The 17158-nt window shown below is 50.2% G+C and overlaps 1 protein-coding gene across 1 annotated transcript in view; it reads left to right on the top strand.

Annotated features, from left to right (window-relative positions):
- The first annotated feature begins 3581 nt into the window (after positions 1 to 3581).
- Positions 3582 to 17158, top strand: part of LOC144766898 (carbonic anhydrase 4-like) — a 142534-nt gene continuing 128957 nt past the window's right edge. Inside the window, exons 1-2 of the mRNA XM_078650606.1 lie at positions 3582 to 3767; positions 3852 to 3911. Of these exons, the coding sequence (XP_078506732.1) occupies positions 3854 to 3911 (58 nt within the window). The 5' untranslated portion in view covers positions 3582 to 3767; positions 3852 to 3853. The remainder of the gene's footprint in view (positions 3768 to 3851; positions 3912 to 17158) is intronic.

Genomic DNA, 17158 nt, shown 5'->3' with positions numbered 1-17158 from the left:
TTGACACTGCTCTTCATGGGAACAGTCCAGCCCGAACTGCCAAGTCAGGTCCTACCTGGACCGGAAACAAGCATTCTAGGACCGATTTTGGGGCTTTGCCCCTCATCACCCAGGCTAGCTTGAATCCAGTGAAACAGTGAGCCCGGGATCCCACGTCTTGGCATACGGGCGCACTTAGAGTGAGAATGCAAAAGAGGCACAAATGATGGACGGAATGCGGAGCAAATCAAACATTCACCCCCAGTCAAGAGATCTCGGTTAAATCCATTGTTCTTTTGCTCACCATGCCCCCCCAGTTTAGACCCAGCCATAGATGTGGCTAGACTCAAACTGCTCAAGGCCAGGATGCCCTCCCTAGCGATAGTGCTCTCTACAAATCTGCAAAACATAAAATAACATGCGATTAGGTGCAAGTCACACATATAGTTCAGAGACCTAATAGGTAAGGTAAGGTGGCTAAGAAGAGGGTTTTTGCTGACATCTTTGCATGAGTAAATCTGTCATACGGGAGTTAAGAGTAGAACAAAGTAATCATGTTCAAGGATGGGGGGCATGCAAATCATGTGAATATCCACAAATTTGTAATTTTATGAGCATTCACAAAAACGCATGGAAAATTTAGGCAAAAGCCGGGAGTAAGCATTTTACCCAGGTGGGAAAAGAAAGGAAACACCCATATATTTAATGCAGATGTAGAGAACAGAAACAATATTTACAGAAGAGGGTAAAAGCCCAGTAAAAACAGTTCCCAGATAGGGTCAGGAAGATAAGATCTAGATGGGAGGTTAAGTCTAGGGAGGAAAGGATTAACGTCTGGACATTTGTTTCCAGGCTCCTACATTCTGTGATATCAAGAAGAAACATAGAATTAGGGTTCCTCTCCTAGATTTAGTGTTTTTGTGAATGAGTTGCAGAGCCAAGAGTGTGATAAGGAAGAGGGATGAGATGATAATGGCCAGAATACATAGCAGTAATATCTGTACACAGGGTTTAACTCGTCTTCAACACTATCCCAGAATCCCACATGACTGTGGGCTCCACTGTACTGGAGGAACTACTAATGTTCGGCAAACTTTAGAGAGCTGGTAGGGTGAGGACCTTTTAAATGTCATAGTTATTAAAAAATTAGGTATTCTTGGGACAGGTGTTGCTCTTTAAAGCCAATCGTGTTTGCCACGTCTCCGGACAGAAGCCCCCTAGTTTAGTGAGGACTGCGTGTACAGAAAAGAGGAGCCGCACCATGCCGGAAACGCGCTACATCCAATAACAGATTTTTTTCAAAAGTCCTGCAAGGAACAGTCCATTAATTGCCAAGAACCTGAAACTCAGAAATGCAGTATCCGAGTGTGTGTGACATAACAATGCGTGGACTTGAAGAAGCAATTTACAGGCGAAACATGAGTTGGTCAAGTATGTTTTAAAGAAGACAAGGAAAATAAAAACTTGTGTGATCTGAACCTGAGTAAAATGCCTCTCACCTCTCTTTCTTGACTCATCAGCTCAGTAATCCCGCTGCCTTTAGCACCTTCAGGGGACTAGCTTCAGGAACCAGATAGTCAGAAAATGTACCTAAAAAAAGTAGGGCCGTAATGTAGGATACCCGGCAAGATCGCCCCAGGATGAACTCTTTGCAACTCTTGCCTCCACTCCCTCTCCCCAGTGTGTCTCAGCTGACATGTGACTGACTCTACCCCTGCTCTGCATGACTCTCTCCCAGCTCTACCTGCTTCCAGTCAATCACATGCCTGCTGCAGGCCCGGACTGGCCGTTGCAGGCACCCGGCAATCCCCCGGTGCGCCGCATGGGTGGGGGCCGGTTTTGGGCCCCAGGGGGCCGTTTTTGTTACAGGGCCGTTTTTTCCAGCATAGCTGCAAAAACGGCCCTGTAACAAAATCGGCCGAAAACCGGCCCTGGCAAAGAGTGCGGTCGCACCCCCAGGGTAGAGGGGGGGCCGGCTGAGCACTTTGCCAGGGCCGATTTCGGTTCCCAGTCCGGCACCCGGCACAGCCTGTGCTCTGCTGGATGGGACCTTGGGGGATAAGCAGGGCCGGCTCTAGGGCGGTGCAATTGGAGCCACTGCACCAGGCGATGACTTTGCGGTGGCGCTGTGTTTTCAAGTACAATATGGTTTTAAAAGCACCTGTTGCCTCCAGCAATTTCCAGGCAAAAAAAAGATGTCAAACAACTCTGGTGATTGATGGACCTGCTGCAGAGAGATCTGAGCTTTGTCTAGTGGAAGTTTTGACTCCTCATAAAGAAGTGTATGAGGTTAAAATGCCTGCTGCAAAGCACGAATACCATGCAGATCACAAAGTGCACAGGATATAAATAGGTCAGTGCGGTACTGCTTCTGTCATAGTGCCCCTTTTGTTACATGCACTTTATAAGTTTAAATATTACTACAGATCAGTGAGCTATCAACTATCATCAAAGAGCTGCATGCAAACTGCAAGGTCTAGATTAGAGCATTATGATTTTTTTCTCTCCAGTCTTTCATTATCTTAATGTTGCAAAAAGGGTTCACTCCGGTAGAAATCAATTCTTATTAGTAGAGCCAACCGCCAAACACAGTATTACGTTTTAAAATTTGAGTTTGTGCTTCTCCAGACCAGGCACTCAAACTATACTGCCTACCAGTAGCGATAAGGTGTGACTCCTACACCTTGTTGTCCTGTGTCTTATTTAACATTTCCTATACACTAATTTACACACTTATGATTCATTGTCTCTGTGTAATGTGTATATGATGTAAAGTGCTCTGACACCTTACACTGGTATGAGTGGCGCTATAAAACAAAAGAAATGCATGAGAGAGTGGTTATGGAGACTTGAGGGGCACTGTTAAAGGGTGGTAGTGAGGGGATCAGTGGAGGAGGTCACTGGGGGGCGCCACGAGCACTAAAGCCAGCCCGGGATACGTTAGGAGGTCGTTGGGCCCTCTCAGAGGTCCGCCTGGAACACTTCTGCCAACTGAGTCCCTTGGACCTGATACGAATGCGTTCCTAGACTCACCAAAAGGAAATAACCGGTATTCAAAGTTGAGACCGCCTCCAGCCCGAAGCTGAGCTCGCTGGACCCAAAAGACCCTCAGGTAGCTCGGGCCTGCGCGCCCCCGCCATTGGTCCGCTCCGAATTCCTCTTGGTGTTTAGAATAGTGCGTCATACATGTTTATGGGCGATCGGCTCTCCTTTTCACCGGGGTACGAGCGTTTAGCTCCTCGTGGCTCAGCTGAGCGCTATGCAAACACATGTCAAACAAATGCAGGTAGGAACAAAATACTAAACTGGATATACTGTTGGTGATTGCATAAAGACTGACTGAGCAATGTGGTGCTGAAAATGAACGTGGTGCGTGCAACTTAGCAGTGCAGGAGGCCCACGCAGGACGGGCTTGCTGGAAACTTGTGAACGTATGACCTTGCAGGACGGGCCTCCGGGCGAGGCTGCAGACACGAGGTTATTTAACTTCTGGTCTAGTCCTGGGGCAGCTCGACGTAGGCACCGGCACCACACCCTTGTCATAACAGGCCAGGAAGTGCCAGGGCAGGTGGGAGGGTATCAGAGGGTATAAGAGGAGGGACAGTGAGCACGAGAGGAGACATCAGTGACACAGGTGCTAGGATCGGGCATCAGTGACTGGCACAGGCACGCAACTTCCAATACCCAGTGATACACTGGTAGCCATTATTGGCACTGAGAGGCCCAGCCGACGAGGTGCCCCCCAGGGCTGGTGACAAAGACGCCGAGGAGCCAGGAAACGCCAAGAGGTAAGGCGAGGTAAGGGCGGGGCCTCTGGGACGTCCGTCATTGAAGACGGGCCTCGGTCTCACAGCTCTGTTTGTCCCCTGCAGACATGGAGCCTGCCCTGGTGCTGCTGCTGGCCTTGGCTTGGCTGACCCCAGCGCATGCAGGTAAGTTCTCAACGGGTGTGCCCGGTGTTCCATCAAAGACGGATGCTGCCCGCCCCTCTCTGCTGCCCCTTCATTGTCTGGCCTCTTAGCTCTTTCTACTCCCCCATTCTGTCACTTGCCTGTCCCGCACTCTGCCTCGTGCTGCCACTGGGCTGTCCTGTCCTCGAGGCCTCCATGGCATTCCGCTGCTGTCCCGGCTCTCCGGGTCTTCCTTCCGGCACTCCTCCCGTGTGCAGTCGGAGCCTCCTTGGAGTCGGAGCGGGTCTCCTAGTGCCGACTCTCCCTAAATCGGCATCCTAGCGCCTCCTTGGCTCGCAGTCTGCCCACTGTCAATCACCCGGGGTCAGATTGGTAAAGAGGGCGCTCTGGCAATGGCCGGTATCGGAGTTCAGCGGTGTCACTCCCTCCCTGTCTCTCTCTGACCCGGTCCATTAATGAGCACAGATTGAGCAGGTGCCCGAGTCCTGAGCAGAAGTGGCCTTACTTATATCCAGGCGTGGGTCAGCATAATAAACCAATCCGTGCACAATTAGTCCTGGCAACATGTGCATTTTCTTTTATCTCAGTGAAGGTAAACAACATTCCTCTTTGGAGACACCCACCTCCTACTTTTCATAACACTTAAAATGAAAAGACGCAATCCATAAATGTGGGCCACATTTTTTTTTAGGGTGCACGGGTCTATTTTTAATCCCAATCCGACCCTGCTGTCATCCCCTACGTCTCCCGTCGGATCCCAGGCGCCTCCCCCTATCTCTGAGTCTGTCCGCTGCCTCCTGTTCTCACTGTCCCCTGACGCACCCAGTCTTCCAACCTGAGTGATTGAGTCTTCCAGCCTGAGTGAGTCTTCCAGCCTGAGTGACTGAATCTTCCATCCTAAGTGACTGAGTCTTCCAGCCTGAGTGATGGAGTCTTCCAACCTGAGTGATTGAGTCTTCCAGCCTGAGTGACTGAGTCTTCCAGCCTGAGTGACTGAATCTTCCATCCTAAGTGACTGAGTCTTCCAGCCTGAGTGATTGAGTCTTCCAGCCTGAGTGACTGAGTCTTCCAGCCTGAGTGATTGTCTTCCAGCCTGAGAGACTGAGTCTTCCATCCTAAATGATTGAGTCTTTCAGCCTGAGTGGTTGAGTCTTCCAGCCTGAGTGACTGAGTCTTCCATCCTGAGTGACTGAATCTTCCAGCCTGAGTGATTGTCTTCCAGCCTGAGAGACTGAGTCTTCCATCCTAAGTGATTGAGTCTTCCATCCTAAGTGACTGAGTCTTCCAGCCTGAGTGATTGAGTCTTCCATCCTGAGTGATTGAGTCTTCCATCCTAAGTGACTGGGTCTTCCAGCCTGAGTGACTGAGTCTTCCATCCTAAGCGACTGAGTTTTCCATCCTAAGTGACTGAGTCTTCCAGCCTGAGTGATTGAGTCTTCCATCCTGAGTGATTGAGTCTTCCATCCTAAGTGACTGAGTCTTCCAGCCTGAGTGACTGAGTCTTCCATCCTAAGCGACTGAGTTTTCCAGCCTGAGTGACCGAGTCTTCCAGCCTGAGTGATTGAGTCTTCCATCCTAAGTGACTGAATTTTCCAGCCTGAGTGACCGAGTCTTCCAGCCTGAGTGATTGAGTCTTCCAGCCTGAGTGATTGAGTCTTCCAGCCTGAGTGACTGAGTCTTCCAGCCTGAGTGATTGTCTTCCAGCCTGAGAGATTGTCTTCCAGTCTGAGAGACTGAGTCTTCCATCCTAAGTGATTGAGTCTTTCAGCCTGAGTGATTGAGTCTTCCAGCCTGAGTGACTGAGTCTTCCATCCTAAGTGACTGAGTCTTCCATCCTAAGTGACTGAGTCTTCCATCCTAAGTGACTGAGTCTTCCAGCCTAAGTGACTGAGTCTTCCATCCTAAGTGACTGAGTCTTCCATCCTAAGTGACTGAGTGTCTCTGCCTAAGTGACCGAGCCTTCCAGCCTAAGTGACTGAGTCTTCCATCCTAAGGGACTGAGTCTTCCAGCCTGAGTGATGGAGTCTTCCAGCCTGAGTGACTGAGTCTTCCATCCTAAGTGACTGAGTCTTCCAGCCTGAGTGACTGAATCTTCCATCCTAAGTGACTGAGTCTTCCAGCCTGAGTGATTGAGTCTTCCAGCCTGAGTGACTGAGTCTTCCATCCTAAGTGACTGAGTCTTCCAGCCTGAGTGACTTAGTCTTCCATCCTGAGTGACTGAGTTCTCCAGCCTGAGTGACCGAGTCTTCCAGCCTGAGTGATTGAGTCTTCCATCCTAAGTGACTGAGTTTTCCAGCCTGAGTGATTGAGTCTTTCAGCCTGAGTGATTGAGTCTTTCAGCCTGAGTGACTGAGTCTTCTATCCTAAGTGACTGAGTCTTCCATCCTAAGTGACTGAGTCTTCCATCCTAAGTGACTGAGTTTCCAGCCTGAGTCTACCAGCCTGAGTGACTGAGTCTTCCATCCTAAGTGACTGAGTCTTCCAGCCTGAGTGATTGAGTCTTCCATCCTGAGTGATTGAGTCTTCCATCCTAAGTGACTGAGTCTTCCAGCCTGAGTGACTGAGTCTTCCATCCTAAGCGACTGAGTTTTCCAGCCTGAGTGACCGAGTCTTCCAGCCTGAGTGATTGAGTCTTCCATCCTAAGTGACTGAATTTTCCAGCCTGAGTGACCGAGTCTTCCAGCCTGAGTGATTGAGTCTTCCAGCCTGAGTGATTGAGTCTTCCAGCCTGAGTGACTGAGTCTTCCAGCCTGAGTGATTGTCTTCCAGCCTGAGAGATTGTCTTCCAGTCTGAGAGACTGAGTCTTCCATCCTAAGTGATTGAGTCTTTCAGCCTGAGTGATTGAGTCTTCCAGCCTGAGTGACTGAGTCTTCCATCCTAAGTGACTGAGTCTTCCATCCTAAGTGACTGAGTCTTCCATCCTAAGTGACTGAGTCTTCCAGCCTAAGTGACTGAGTCTTCCATCCTAAGTGACTGAGTCTTCCATCCTAAGTGACTGAGTGTCTCTGCCTAAGTGACCGAGCCTTCCAGCCTAAGTGACTGAGTCTTCCATCCTAAGGGACTGAGTCTTCCAGCCTGAGTGATGGAGTCTTCCAGCCTGAGTGACTGAGTCTTCCATCCTAAGTGACTGAGTCTTCCAGCCTGAGTGACTGAATCTTCCATCCTAAGTGACTGAGTCTTCCAGCCTGAGTGATTGAGTCTTCCAGCCTGAGTGACTGAGTCTTCCATCCTAAGTGACTGAGTCTTCCAGCCTGAGTGACTTAGTCTTCCATCCTGAGTGACTGAGTTCTCCAGCCTGAGTGACCGAGTCTTCCAGCCTGAGTGATTGAGTCTTCCATCCTAAGTGACTGAGTTTTCCAGCCTGAGTGATTGAGTCTTTCAGCCTGAGTGATTGAGTCTTTCAGCCTGAGTGACTGAGTCTTCTATCCTAAGTGACTGAGTCTTCCATCCTAAGTGACTGAGTCTTCCATCCTAAGTGACTGAGTTTCCAGCCTGAGTCTACCAGCCTGAGTGACTGAGTCTTCCATCCTAAGTGACTGAGTCTTCCAGCCTGAGTGATTGAGTCTTCCATCCTGAGTGATTGAGTCTTCCATCCTAAGTGACTGAGTCTTCCAGCCTGAGTGACTGAGTCTTCCATCCTAAGCGACTGAGTTTTCCAGCCTGAGTGACCGAGTCTTCCAGCCTGAGTGATTGAGTCTTCCATCCTAAGTGACTGAATTTTCCAGCCTGAGTGACCGAGTCTTCCAGCCTGATTGATTGAGTCTTTCAGCTTGAGTGATTGAGTCTTTCAGCCTGAGTGACTGAGTCTTCCATCCTAAGTGACTGAGTCTTCCATCCTAAGTGACTGAGTCTTCTATCCTAAGTGACTGAGTCTTCTATCCTAAGTGACTGAGTCTTCCATCCTAAGTGACTGAGTTTTCCAGCCTGAGTCTTCCAGCCTGAGTGACTGAGTCTTCCATGCTAAGTGACTGAGTCTTCCAGCCTGAGTGATTGAGTCTTCCATCCTGAGTGATTGAGTCTTCCATCCTAAGTGACTGGGTCTTCCAGCCTGAGTGACTGAGTCTTCCATCCTAAGCGACTGAGTTTTCCAGCCTGAGTGACCGAGTCTTCCAGCCTGAGTGATTGAGTCTTCCATCCTGAGTGATTGAGTCTTCCATCCTAAGTGTCCGAGTCTTCCAGCCTGAGTGATTGAGTCTTTCAGCCTGAGTGATTGAGTCTTTTAGCCTGAGTGACTGAGTCTTTTATCCTAAGTGACTGAGTCTTTCATCCTAAGTGACTGAGTTTTCCAGCCTGAGTGATTCAGTCTTCCAGCCTGAGTGACTGAGTCTTCCATCCTAAGTGACTGAGTCTTCCAGCCTGAGTGATTGAGTCTTCCAGCCTGAGTGACTGAGTCTTCCATCCTAAGTGACTGAGTCTTCCAGCCTGAGTGATTGAGTCTTCCAGCCTGAGTGACTGAGTCTTCCATCCTTTGTGACTGAGTCTTCCAGCCTGAGTGACTGAGTCTTCCAGCCTGAGTGATTGAGTCTTCCAGCCTGAGTGACTGAGTCTTCCAACCTGTCATCTGGTGCTTCCCTCAATCTCCCAGTCTGCTCCTTGATGCTTCGTTAGTCACTCTGCAGCTCACTGCTCTGCCTCCAGCCTGCCCCATGCGGCTCATGCCGTCTGCCTGTCCGATGACGTAAGTCAGTCTCTCAGCCTGCTCTTCTTTCAGCCGGTCCTCAGGTGGTCTCACGGCCTCCCCTCGGAGCTCCTGCAGACACCCAACGGAGCTCCTGCAAATGCCCAACGGAGCTGATGCAGATACCCAGCCGATCTCTTGTAAGCATTTGAAGTCCTGCAAACAGAATTATGGCCGTTGCAGACATCCAACTGAGCTTCTGCACCCATCCACGGTCCACCGGAACTACTGCAAGCATCTGAGCTCCTCCAATCAGACACAACAGAGCTCCTGCAGACACCCAACGAAGTTATCGGGCACAATGAGCTCCTGCAAACACCCACTAAAGTTGCTGAAAACACACAGTTATTACTGGCACCCAGAGTATCCAATGGAGCTCCTGCAGGCAACGAGCAGGGCCAATGCAGACACCCAACAGAAACTCTGTATGCACCTCGCGGTACTCATGCAGACACCCAAAAGAGCTCTTGCAGACACCCATGGAGTTCCTGTGGACACCCAACAAAACTGGCGCAGGTGCCTGAACACCTGCATCCACCCAACAGAGCTCCTGCAGACATCCAGCGGGGACCCAGCATACATCTCGTGGCGTTCATACAGACACCCAAAGGAGCTACTGCAGCCAACTGAGCTCCTGCAGAATTACAGCAGAAGAACTACAGACACATAGTGGACCTTCTACAGACACCAAAGCACAGATACTGCAAATACCCAACAGAGATACTTCAAACTCCAACAGAGGTACCGCAGACCCCAACAGAGGTACTGGAAACACCCAAAAGATACTGCAGACCCCATCAGAGGTACTGCAGACACCTACCAGAGATACTGCAGACCCCAACAGAGGTACTGGAAACACCCAACAGATACTGCAGACCCCAACAGAGGTACTGCATACACCTACCAGAGATACTGCAGACCCCAACAGAGGTGCTGCAGACCCCAACAGAGGTACTGGAAACACCCAAGAGATACTGCAGACCACAAAAGAGGTACTGCAGACACCCACCAGAGATACTGCAGACCCCAACAGGGATACTGCAGACCCCAACAGAGGTACTGGACACACCCAACAGATACTGCAGACCCCAACAGAGGTACTGCAGACACCTACCAGAGATACTGCAGACCCCAACAGGGGTGCTGCAGACCCCAACAGAGGTACTGGAAATACCCAAAAGATACTGCAGACCCCAACGGAGGAACTGCAGACCCCAACAGAGATACTGTAAACTCCAACAGAGGTACTGCAGACCCCAAGAGGGGTACTGGAAATACCCAACAGATACTGCAGACCCCAACTGAGAAACTGCAGACCCCAACAGAGATACTGTAAGCTCCAACAGAGGTACTGCAGACCCCAAGAGGGGTACTGGAAACACCCAACAGATACTGCAGACCCCAACAGAGGTGCTGCAGACCCCAACAGAGGTACTGGAAACACCCAACAGATACTGCAGACCCCAACTGAGAAACTGCAGACCCCAACAGAGATACTGTAAACTCCAACAGAGGTACTGCAGACCCCAAGAGGGGTACTGGAAACACCCAACAGATACTGCAGACCCCAACAGAGGTACTGCAGACACCTACCAGAGATACTGCAGACCACAACAGAGGTACTGGAAACACCCAACAGATACTGCAGACCCCAACTGAGGAACTGCAGACACCTAACAGAGGCACTGCAGACCACAACAGAGGTACTGCAGAACTCAACAGAGGTACTGCAGACCACAAAAGAGGTACTGCAGACCACAACAGAGGTACTGCAGACGACAACAGAGGTACTGCAGACCACAACAGAGGTACTGCAGACACCTACCAGAGATACTGCAGACCTTAACAGAGGTACTGCAGACCACAGAAGAGGTACTGGAGACCACAAAAGAGGTACTGGAGACCACAACAGAGGTACTGCAGACCACAAAAGAGGTACTGCAGACCACAAAAGAGGTACTGCAGACACCTACAAGAGATACTGCAGACCTTAACAGAGGTACTGCAGACCACAAAAGAGATACTGCAGACCACAACAGAGGTACTGCAGACCACAAACGAGGTACTGCACACCACAGAAGAGGTACTGCAGACACCTACCAGAGATACTGCAGACCCCAACAGAGGTACTGCAGACCACAAAAGAGGTACTGCAGACACCTACCAGAGATACTGCAGACCCCAACAGAGGTACTGCAGACACCTACCAGAGATACTGCAGACCCCAACAGAGGTACTGCAGACCCCAACAGAGGTACTGAAAACACCCAAGAGATACTGCAGACCACAAAAGAGGTACTGCAGACACCCACCAGAGATACTGCAGACCCCAACAGGGATACTGCAGACCCCAACAGAGGTACTGGAAACACCCAACAGATACTGCAGACCCCAACAGAGGTACTGCATACACCTACCAGAGATACTGCAGACCCCAACAGAGGTGCTGCAGACCCCAACAGAGGTACTGGAAACACCCAAGAGATACTGCAGACCACAAAAGAGGTACTGCAGACACCTACCAGAGATACTGCAGACCCCAACAGGGATACTGCAGACCCCAACAGAGGTACTGGACACACCCAACAGATACTGCAGACCCCAACAAAGGTACTGCAGACACCTACCAGAGATACTGCAGACCCCAACAGGGGTGCTGCAGACCCCAACAGAGGTACTGGAAATACCCAACAGATACTACAGACCCCAACTGAGAAACTGCAGACCCCAACAGAGATACTGTAAACTCCAACAGAGGTACTGCAGACCCCAAGAGGGGCACTGGAAAGACCCAACAGATACTGCAGACCCCAACAGAGGTGCTGCAGACCCCAACAGAGGCACTGGAAACACCCAACAGATACTGCAGACCCCAACTGAGGAACTGAAGACACCTAACAGAGGTACTGCAGACCACAACAGAGGTACTGCAGACCTCAACAGAGGTACTGCAGACCACAAAAGAGGTACTGCAGACCACAACAGAGGTACTGCAGACCACAACAGAGGTACTGCAGACCACAACAGAGGTACTGCAGACACCTACCAGAGATACTGCAGACCTTAACAGAGGTACTGCCGACCACAGAAGGGGTACTGGAGACCACAAAAGAGGTACTGCAGACCACAAAAGAGGTACTGCACACCACAGAAGAGGTACTGCAGACACCTACCAGAGATACTGCAGACCCCAACAGAGGTACTGCAGACCACAAAAGAGGTACTGCAGACACCTACCAAAGATACTGCAGACCCCAACAGAGGTACTGCAGACACCTACCAGAGATACTGCAGACCCCAACAGAGGTACTGCAGACCCCAACAGAGGTACTGAAAACACCCAAGAGATACTGCAGACCACAACAGAGGTACTGCAGACACCCACCAGAGATACTGCAGACCCCAACAGAGGTACTGGAAACACCCAACAGATACTGCAGACCCCAACAGAGGTACTGCATACACCTACCAGAGATACTGCAGACCCCAACAGAGGTGCTGCAGACCCCAACAGAGGTACTGGAAACACCCAAGAGATACTGCAGACCACAAAAGAGGTACTGCAGACACCCACCAGAGATACTGCAGACCCCAACAGGGATACTGCAGACCCCAACAGAGGTACTGGACACACCCAACAGATACTGCAGACCCCAACAAAGGTACTGCAGACACCTACCAGAGATACTGCAGACCCCAACAGGGGTGCTGCAGACCCCAACAGAGGTACTGGAAATACCCAACAGATACTGCAGACCCCAACTGAGGAACTGCAGACCCCAACAGAGATACTGTAAACTCCAACAGAGGTACTGCAGACCCCAAGAGGGGCACTGGAAACACCCAACAGATACTGCAGACCCCAACAGAGGTGCTGCAGACCCCAACAGAGGCACTGGAAACACCCAACAGATACTGCAGACCCCAACTGAGGAACTGAAGACACCTAACAGAGGTACTGCAGACCACAACAGAGGTACGGCATACCTCAACAGAGGTACTGCAGACCACAAAAGAGGTACTGCAGACCACAACAGAGGTACTGCAGACCACAACAGAGGTACTGCAGACCACAACAGAGGTACTGCAGACACCTACCAGAGATACTGCAGACCTTAACAGAGGTACTGCAGACCACAACAGAGGTACTGCAGACCACAACAGAGGTACTGCAGACACCTACCAGAGATACTGCAGACCTTAACAGAGGTACTGCCGACCACAGAAGGGGTACTGGAGACCACAAAAGAGGTACTGGAGACCACAAAAGAGGTACTGCAGACCACAAAAGAGGTACTGCAGACCACAAAAGAGGTACTGCAGACACCTACCAGAGACACTGCAGACCTTAACAGAGGTACTGCAGACCACAAAAGAGATACTGCAGACCACAACAGAGGTACTGCAGACCACAAAAGTGGTACTGCACACCACAGAAGAGGTACTGCAGACACCTACCAGAGATACTGCAGACCCCAACAGAGGTACTGCAGACCACAAAAGAGGTACTGCAGACACCTACCAGAGATACTGCAGACCCCAACAGAGGTACTGCAGACACCTACCAGAGATACTGCAGACCCCAACAGAGGTACTGCAGACCCCAACAGAGGTACTGGAAACACCCAACAGATACTGCAGACCACAAAAGAGGTACTGCATACACCTACCAGAGATACTGCAGACCCCAACAGAGATACTGCAGACCTTAACAGAGGTACTGGAGACCACAAAAGATGTCCTGGAGACCACAAAAGAGGTACTGCAGACCACAGAAGAGGTACTGCAGACACCTACCAGAGATACTGCAGACCCCAACAGGGGTGCTGCAGACCCCAACAGAGGTACTGTAAACACCCAACAGATACTGCAGACCACAACAGAGGTACTGCAGACCACAACAGAGGTACTGCAGACACCTACCAGAGATACTGCAGACCTTAACAGAGGTACTGCAGACCACAGAAGAGGTACTGGAGACCACAAAAGAGGTACTGGAGACCACAACAGAGGTACTGCAGACCACAAAAGAGGTACTGCAGACCACAACAGAGGTACTGCAGGCCACGACAGAGGTACTGCAGACACCTACCAGATATACTGCAGACCCCAACAGAGGTACTGGAAGCACCCAACAGATACTGCAGACCCCAACAGATGAACTGCAGACACCTAACAGAGATACTCCAGACCACAACAGAGGTACTGCAGACCCCAACAGAGGTACTGCAGACCACAACAGAGGTACTGCAGACCACAACAGAGGTACTGCAGACCACAAAATAGGTACTGCAGACCACAAAATAAGTACTGCAGACCACAACAGATGTACTGCAGACCACAACAGAGGTACTGCAGACCGCAAAAGAGGTACTGCAGACCACAAAAGAGGTACTGCAGACCACAACAGAGGTACTGCAGACCGCAAAAGAGGTACTGCAGACCACAAAAGAGGTACTGCAGACCACAACAGAGGTACTGCAGACCACAAAAGAGGTACTGCAGACCACAACAGAGGTACTGCAGACCGCAAAATAGGTACTGCAGACCACAAAAGAGGTACTACAGACCACAACAGATGTACTGCAGACCACAACAGAGGTAGTGCAGACCCCAACAGAGGTACTGTAAACACCCAACAGATACTGCAGACCCCAACAGATGAACTGCAGACACCTAACAGAGATACTCCAGACCACAACAGAGGTACTGCAGACCCCAACAGAGGTACTGCAGACCACAAAATAGGTACTGCAGACCACAAAAGAAGTACTGCAGACCACAACAGATGTACTGCAGACCACAACAGAGGTACTGCAGACCGCAAAAGAGGTACTGCAGACCACAAAAGAGGTACTGCAAACCACAACAGAGGTACTGCAGACCGCAAAAGAGGTACTGCAGACCACAAAAGAGGTACTGCAGACCACAACAGAGGTACTGCAGACCGCAAAAGAGGTACTGCAGACCACAAAAGATGTACTGCAGACCACAACAGAGGTACTGCAGACCCCAACAGAGGTACTGCAGACACCTACCAGAGATACTGCAGACCCCAACAGAGGTACTGCAGACCCCAACAGAGGTACTGGAAACACCCAACAGATACTGCAGACCACAAAAGAGGTACTGCATACACCTACCAGAGATACTGCAGACCCCAACAGAGATACTGCAGACCTTAACAGAGGTACTGGAGACCACAAAAGATGTCCTGGAGACCACAAAAGAGGTACTGCAGACCACAGAAGAGGTACTGCAGACACCTACCAGAGATACTGCAGACCCCAACAGGGGTGCTGCAGACCCCAACAGAGGTACTGTAAACACCCAACAGATACTGCAGACCACAACAGAGGTACTGCAGACCACAACAGAGGTACTGCAGACACCTACCAGAGATACTGCAGACCTTAACAGAGGTACTGCAGACCACAGAAGAGGTACTGGAGACCACAAAAGAGGTACTGGAGACCACAACAGAGGTACTGCAGACCACAAAAGAGGTACTGCAGACCACAACAGAGGTACTGCAGGCCACGACAGAGGTACTGCAGACACCTACCAGATATACTGCAGACCCCAACAGAGGTACTGGAAGCACCCAACAGATACTGCAGACCCCAACAGATGAACTGCAGACACCTAACAGAGATACTCCAGACCACAACAGAGGTACTGCAGACCCCAACAGAGGTACTGCAGACCACAACAGAGGTACTGCAGACCACAATAGAGGTACTGCAGACCACAAAATAGGTACTGCAGACCACAAAAGAAGTACTGCAGACCACAACAGATGTACTGCAGACCACAACAGAGGTACTGCAGACCGCAAAAGAGGTACTGCAGACCACAAAAGAGGTACTGCAGACCACAACAGAGGTACTGCAGACCGCAAAAGAGGTACTGCAGACCACAAAATAGGTACTGCAGACCACAACAGAGGTACTGCAGACCACAAAAGAGGTACTGCAGACCACAACAGAGGTACTGCAGACCGCAAAATAGGTACTGCAGACCACAAAAGAGGTACTACAGACCACAACAGATGTACTTCAGACCACAACAGAGGTAGTGCAGACCCCAACAGAGGTACTGGAAACACCCAACAGATACTGCAGACCCCAACAGATGAACTGCAGACACCTAACAGAGATACTCCAGACCACAACAGAGGTACTGCAGACCCCAACAGAGGTACTGCAGACCACAAAAGAGGTACTGCAGACCACAACAGAGGTACTGCAGACCACAAAATAGGTACTGCAGACCACAAAAGAAGTACTGCAGACCACAACAGATGTACTGCAGACCACAACAGAGGTACTGCAGACCGCAAAAGAGGTACTGCAGACCACAAAAGAGGTACTGCAAACCACAACAGAGGTACTGCAGACCACAAAAGAGGTACTGCAGACCACAACAGAGGTACTGCAGACCGCAAAAGAGGTACTGCAGACCACAAAAGAGGTACTGCAGACCACAACAGAGGTACTGCAGACCGCAAAAGTGGTACTGCAGACCACAATAGATGTACTGCAGACCACAACAGAGGTACTGCAGACCGCAAAAGAGGTACTGCAGACCACAAAAGAGGTACTGCAGACCACAACAGAGGTACTGCAGACCACAACAGAGGTACTGCAGACCACAAAAGAGGTACTGCAGACCACAAAAGAGGTACTGCAGACCACAACAGAGGTACTGCAGACCACAACAGAGGTACTGCAGACCACAAAAGAGGTACTGCAGACCACAAAAGAGGTACTGCAGACCACAACAGAGGTACTGCAGATCACAAAATAGGTACTGCAGACCACAACAGAGGTACTGCAGACCACAACAGAGGTACTGCTGACCACAACAGAGGTACTGCAGACCACAAAAGAGGTACTGCAGACCACAACAGATGTACTGCAGACCACAACAGAGGTACTGCAGACCGCAAAAGAGGTACTGCAGACCATTAAAGAGCTACTGCAGACCACAAAAGAGGTACTGCAGACCACAACAGAGGTACTGCAGACCACAAAAGAGGTACTGCAGACCACAAAATAGGTACTGCAGACCACAACAGAGGTACTGCAGACCACAACAGAGGTACTGCAGACCACAGCAGAGGTACTGCAGACCACAACAGAGATACTTTAGACACCAATAGAAGTACTGGAGACACCCAACAGTGATACTGCAGACACCTAACAGTGACACTGAAGACCCCAACAGAGATTCTGCAGACTCCAAACAGATCAACTGTAGGCACCAAACAGAGGTACTGCAGACACCAAACAAAGATACCGAAGACCCCAACAGAGGTACTGCAGACCACAACAGAGGTACTGCAGATTACAACAGAAATACTATAGACACCAAACAGAAATACTTTAGGCACCCAACAGAGGTACTGAAGATAACCAACAGATATATATTGTGATATAGATAAAAAAATAAATATATTATTTGAGGCCCAGATTTTGCGTCGGGGTTGCGCCACTTTTTGGGCACAACCCAACGCCAAATCTCATTTGTTAAATCTCAAATGTGCTGATACGTACTAATTATATACCTGATAAACAAGTATGAGGT

The sequence above is a fragment of the Lissotriton helveticus genome, chromosome 7 (genome assembly GCF_964261635.1).
Source record: "Lissotriton helveticus chromosome 7, aLisHel1.1, whole genome shotgun sequence".
Lineage (NCBI taxonomy): Eukaryota > Metazoa > Chordata > Amphibia > Caudata > Salamandridae > Lissotriton > Lissotriton helveticus.
The sequence above is the reverse complement of the archived record's forward strand: the minus strand, read 5'-3'. Positions and strand labels throughout refer to the sequence as shown.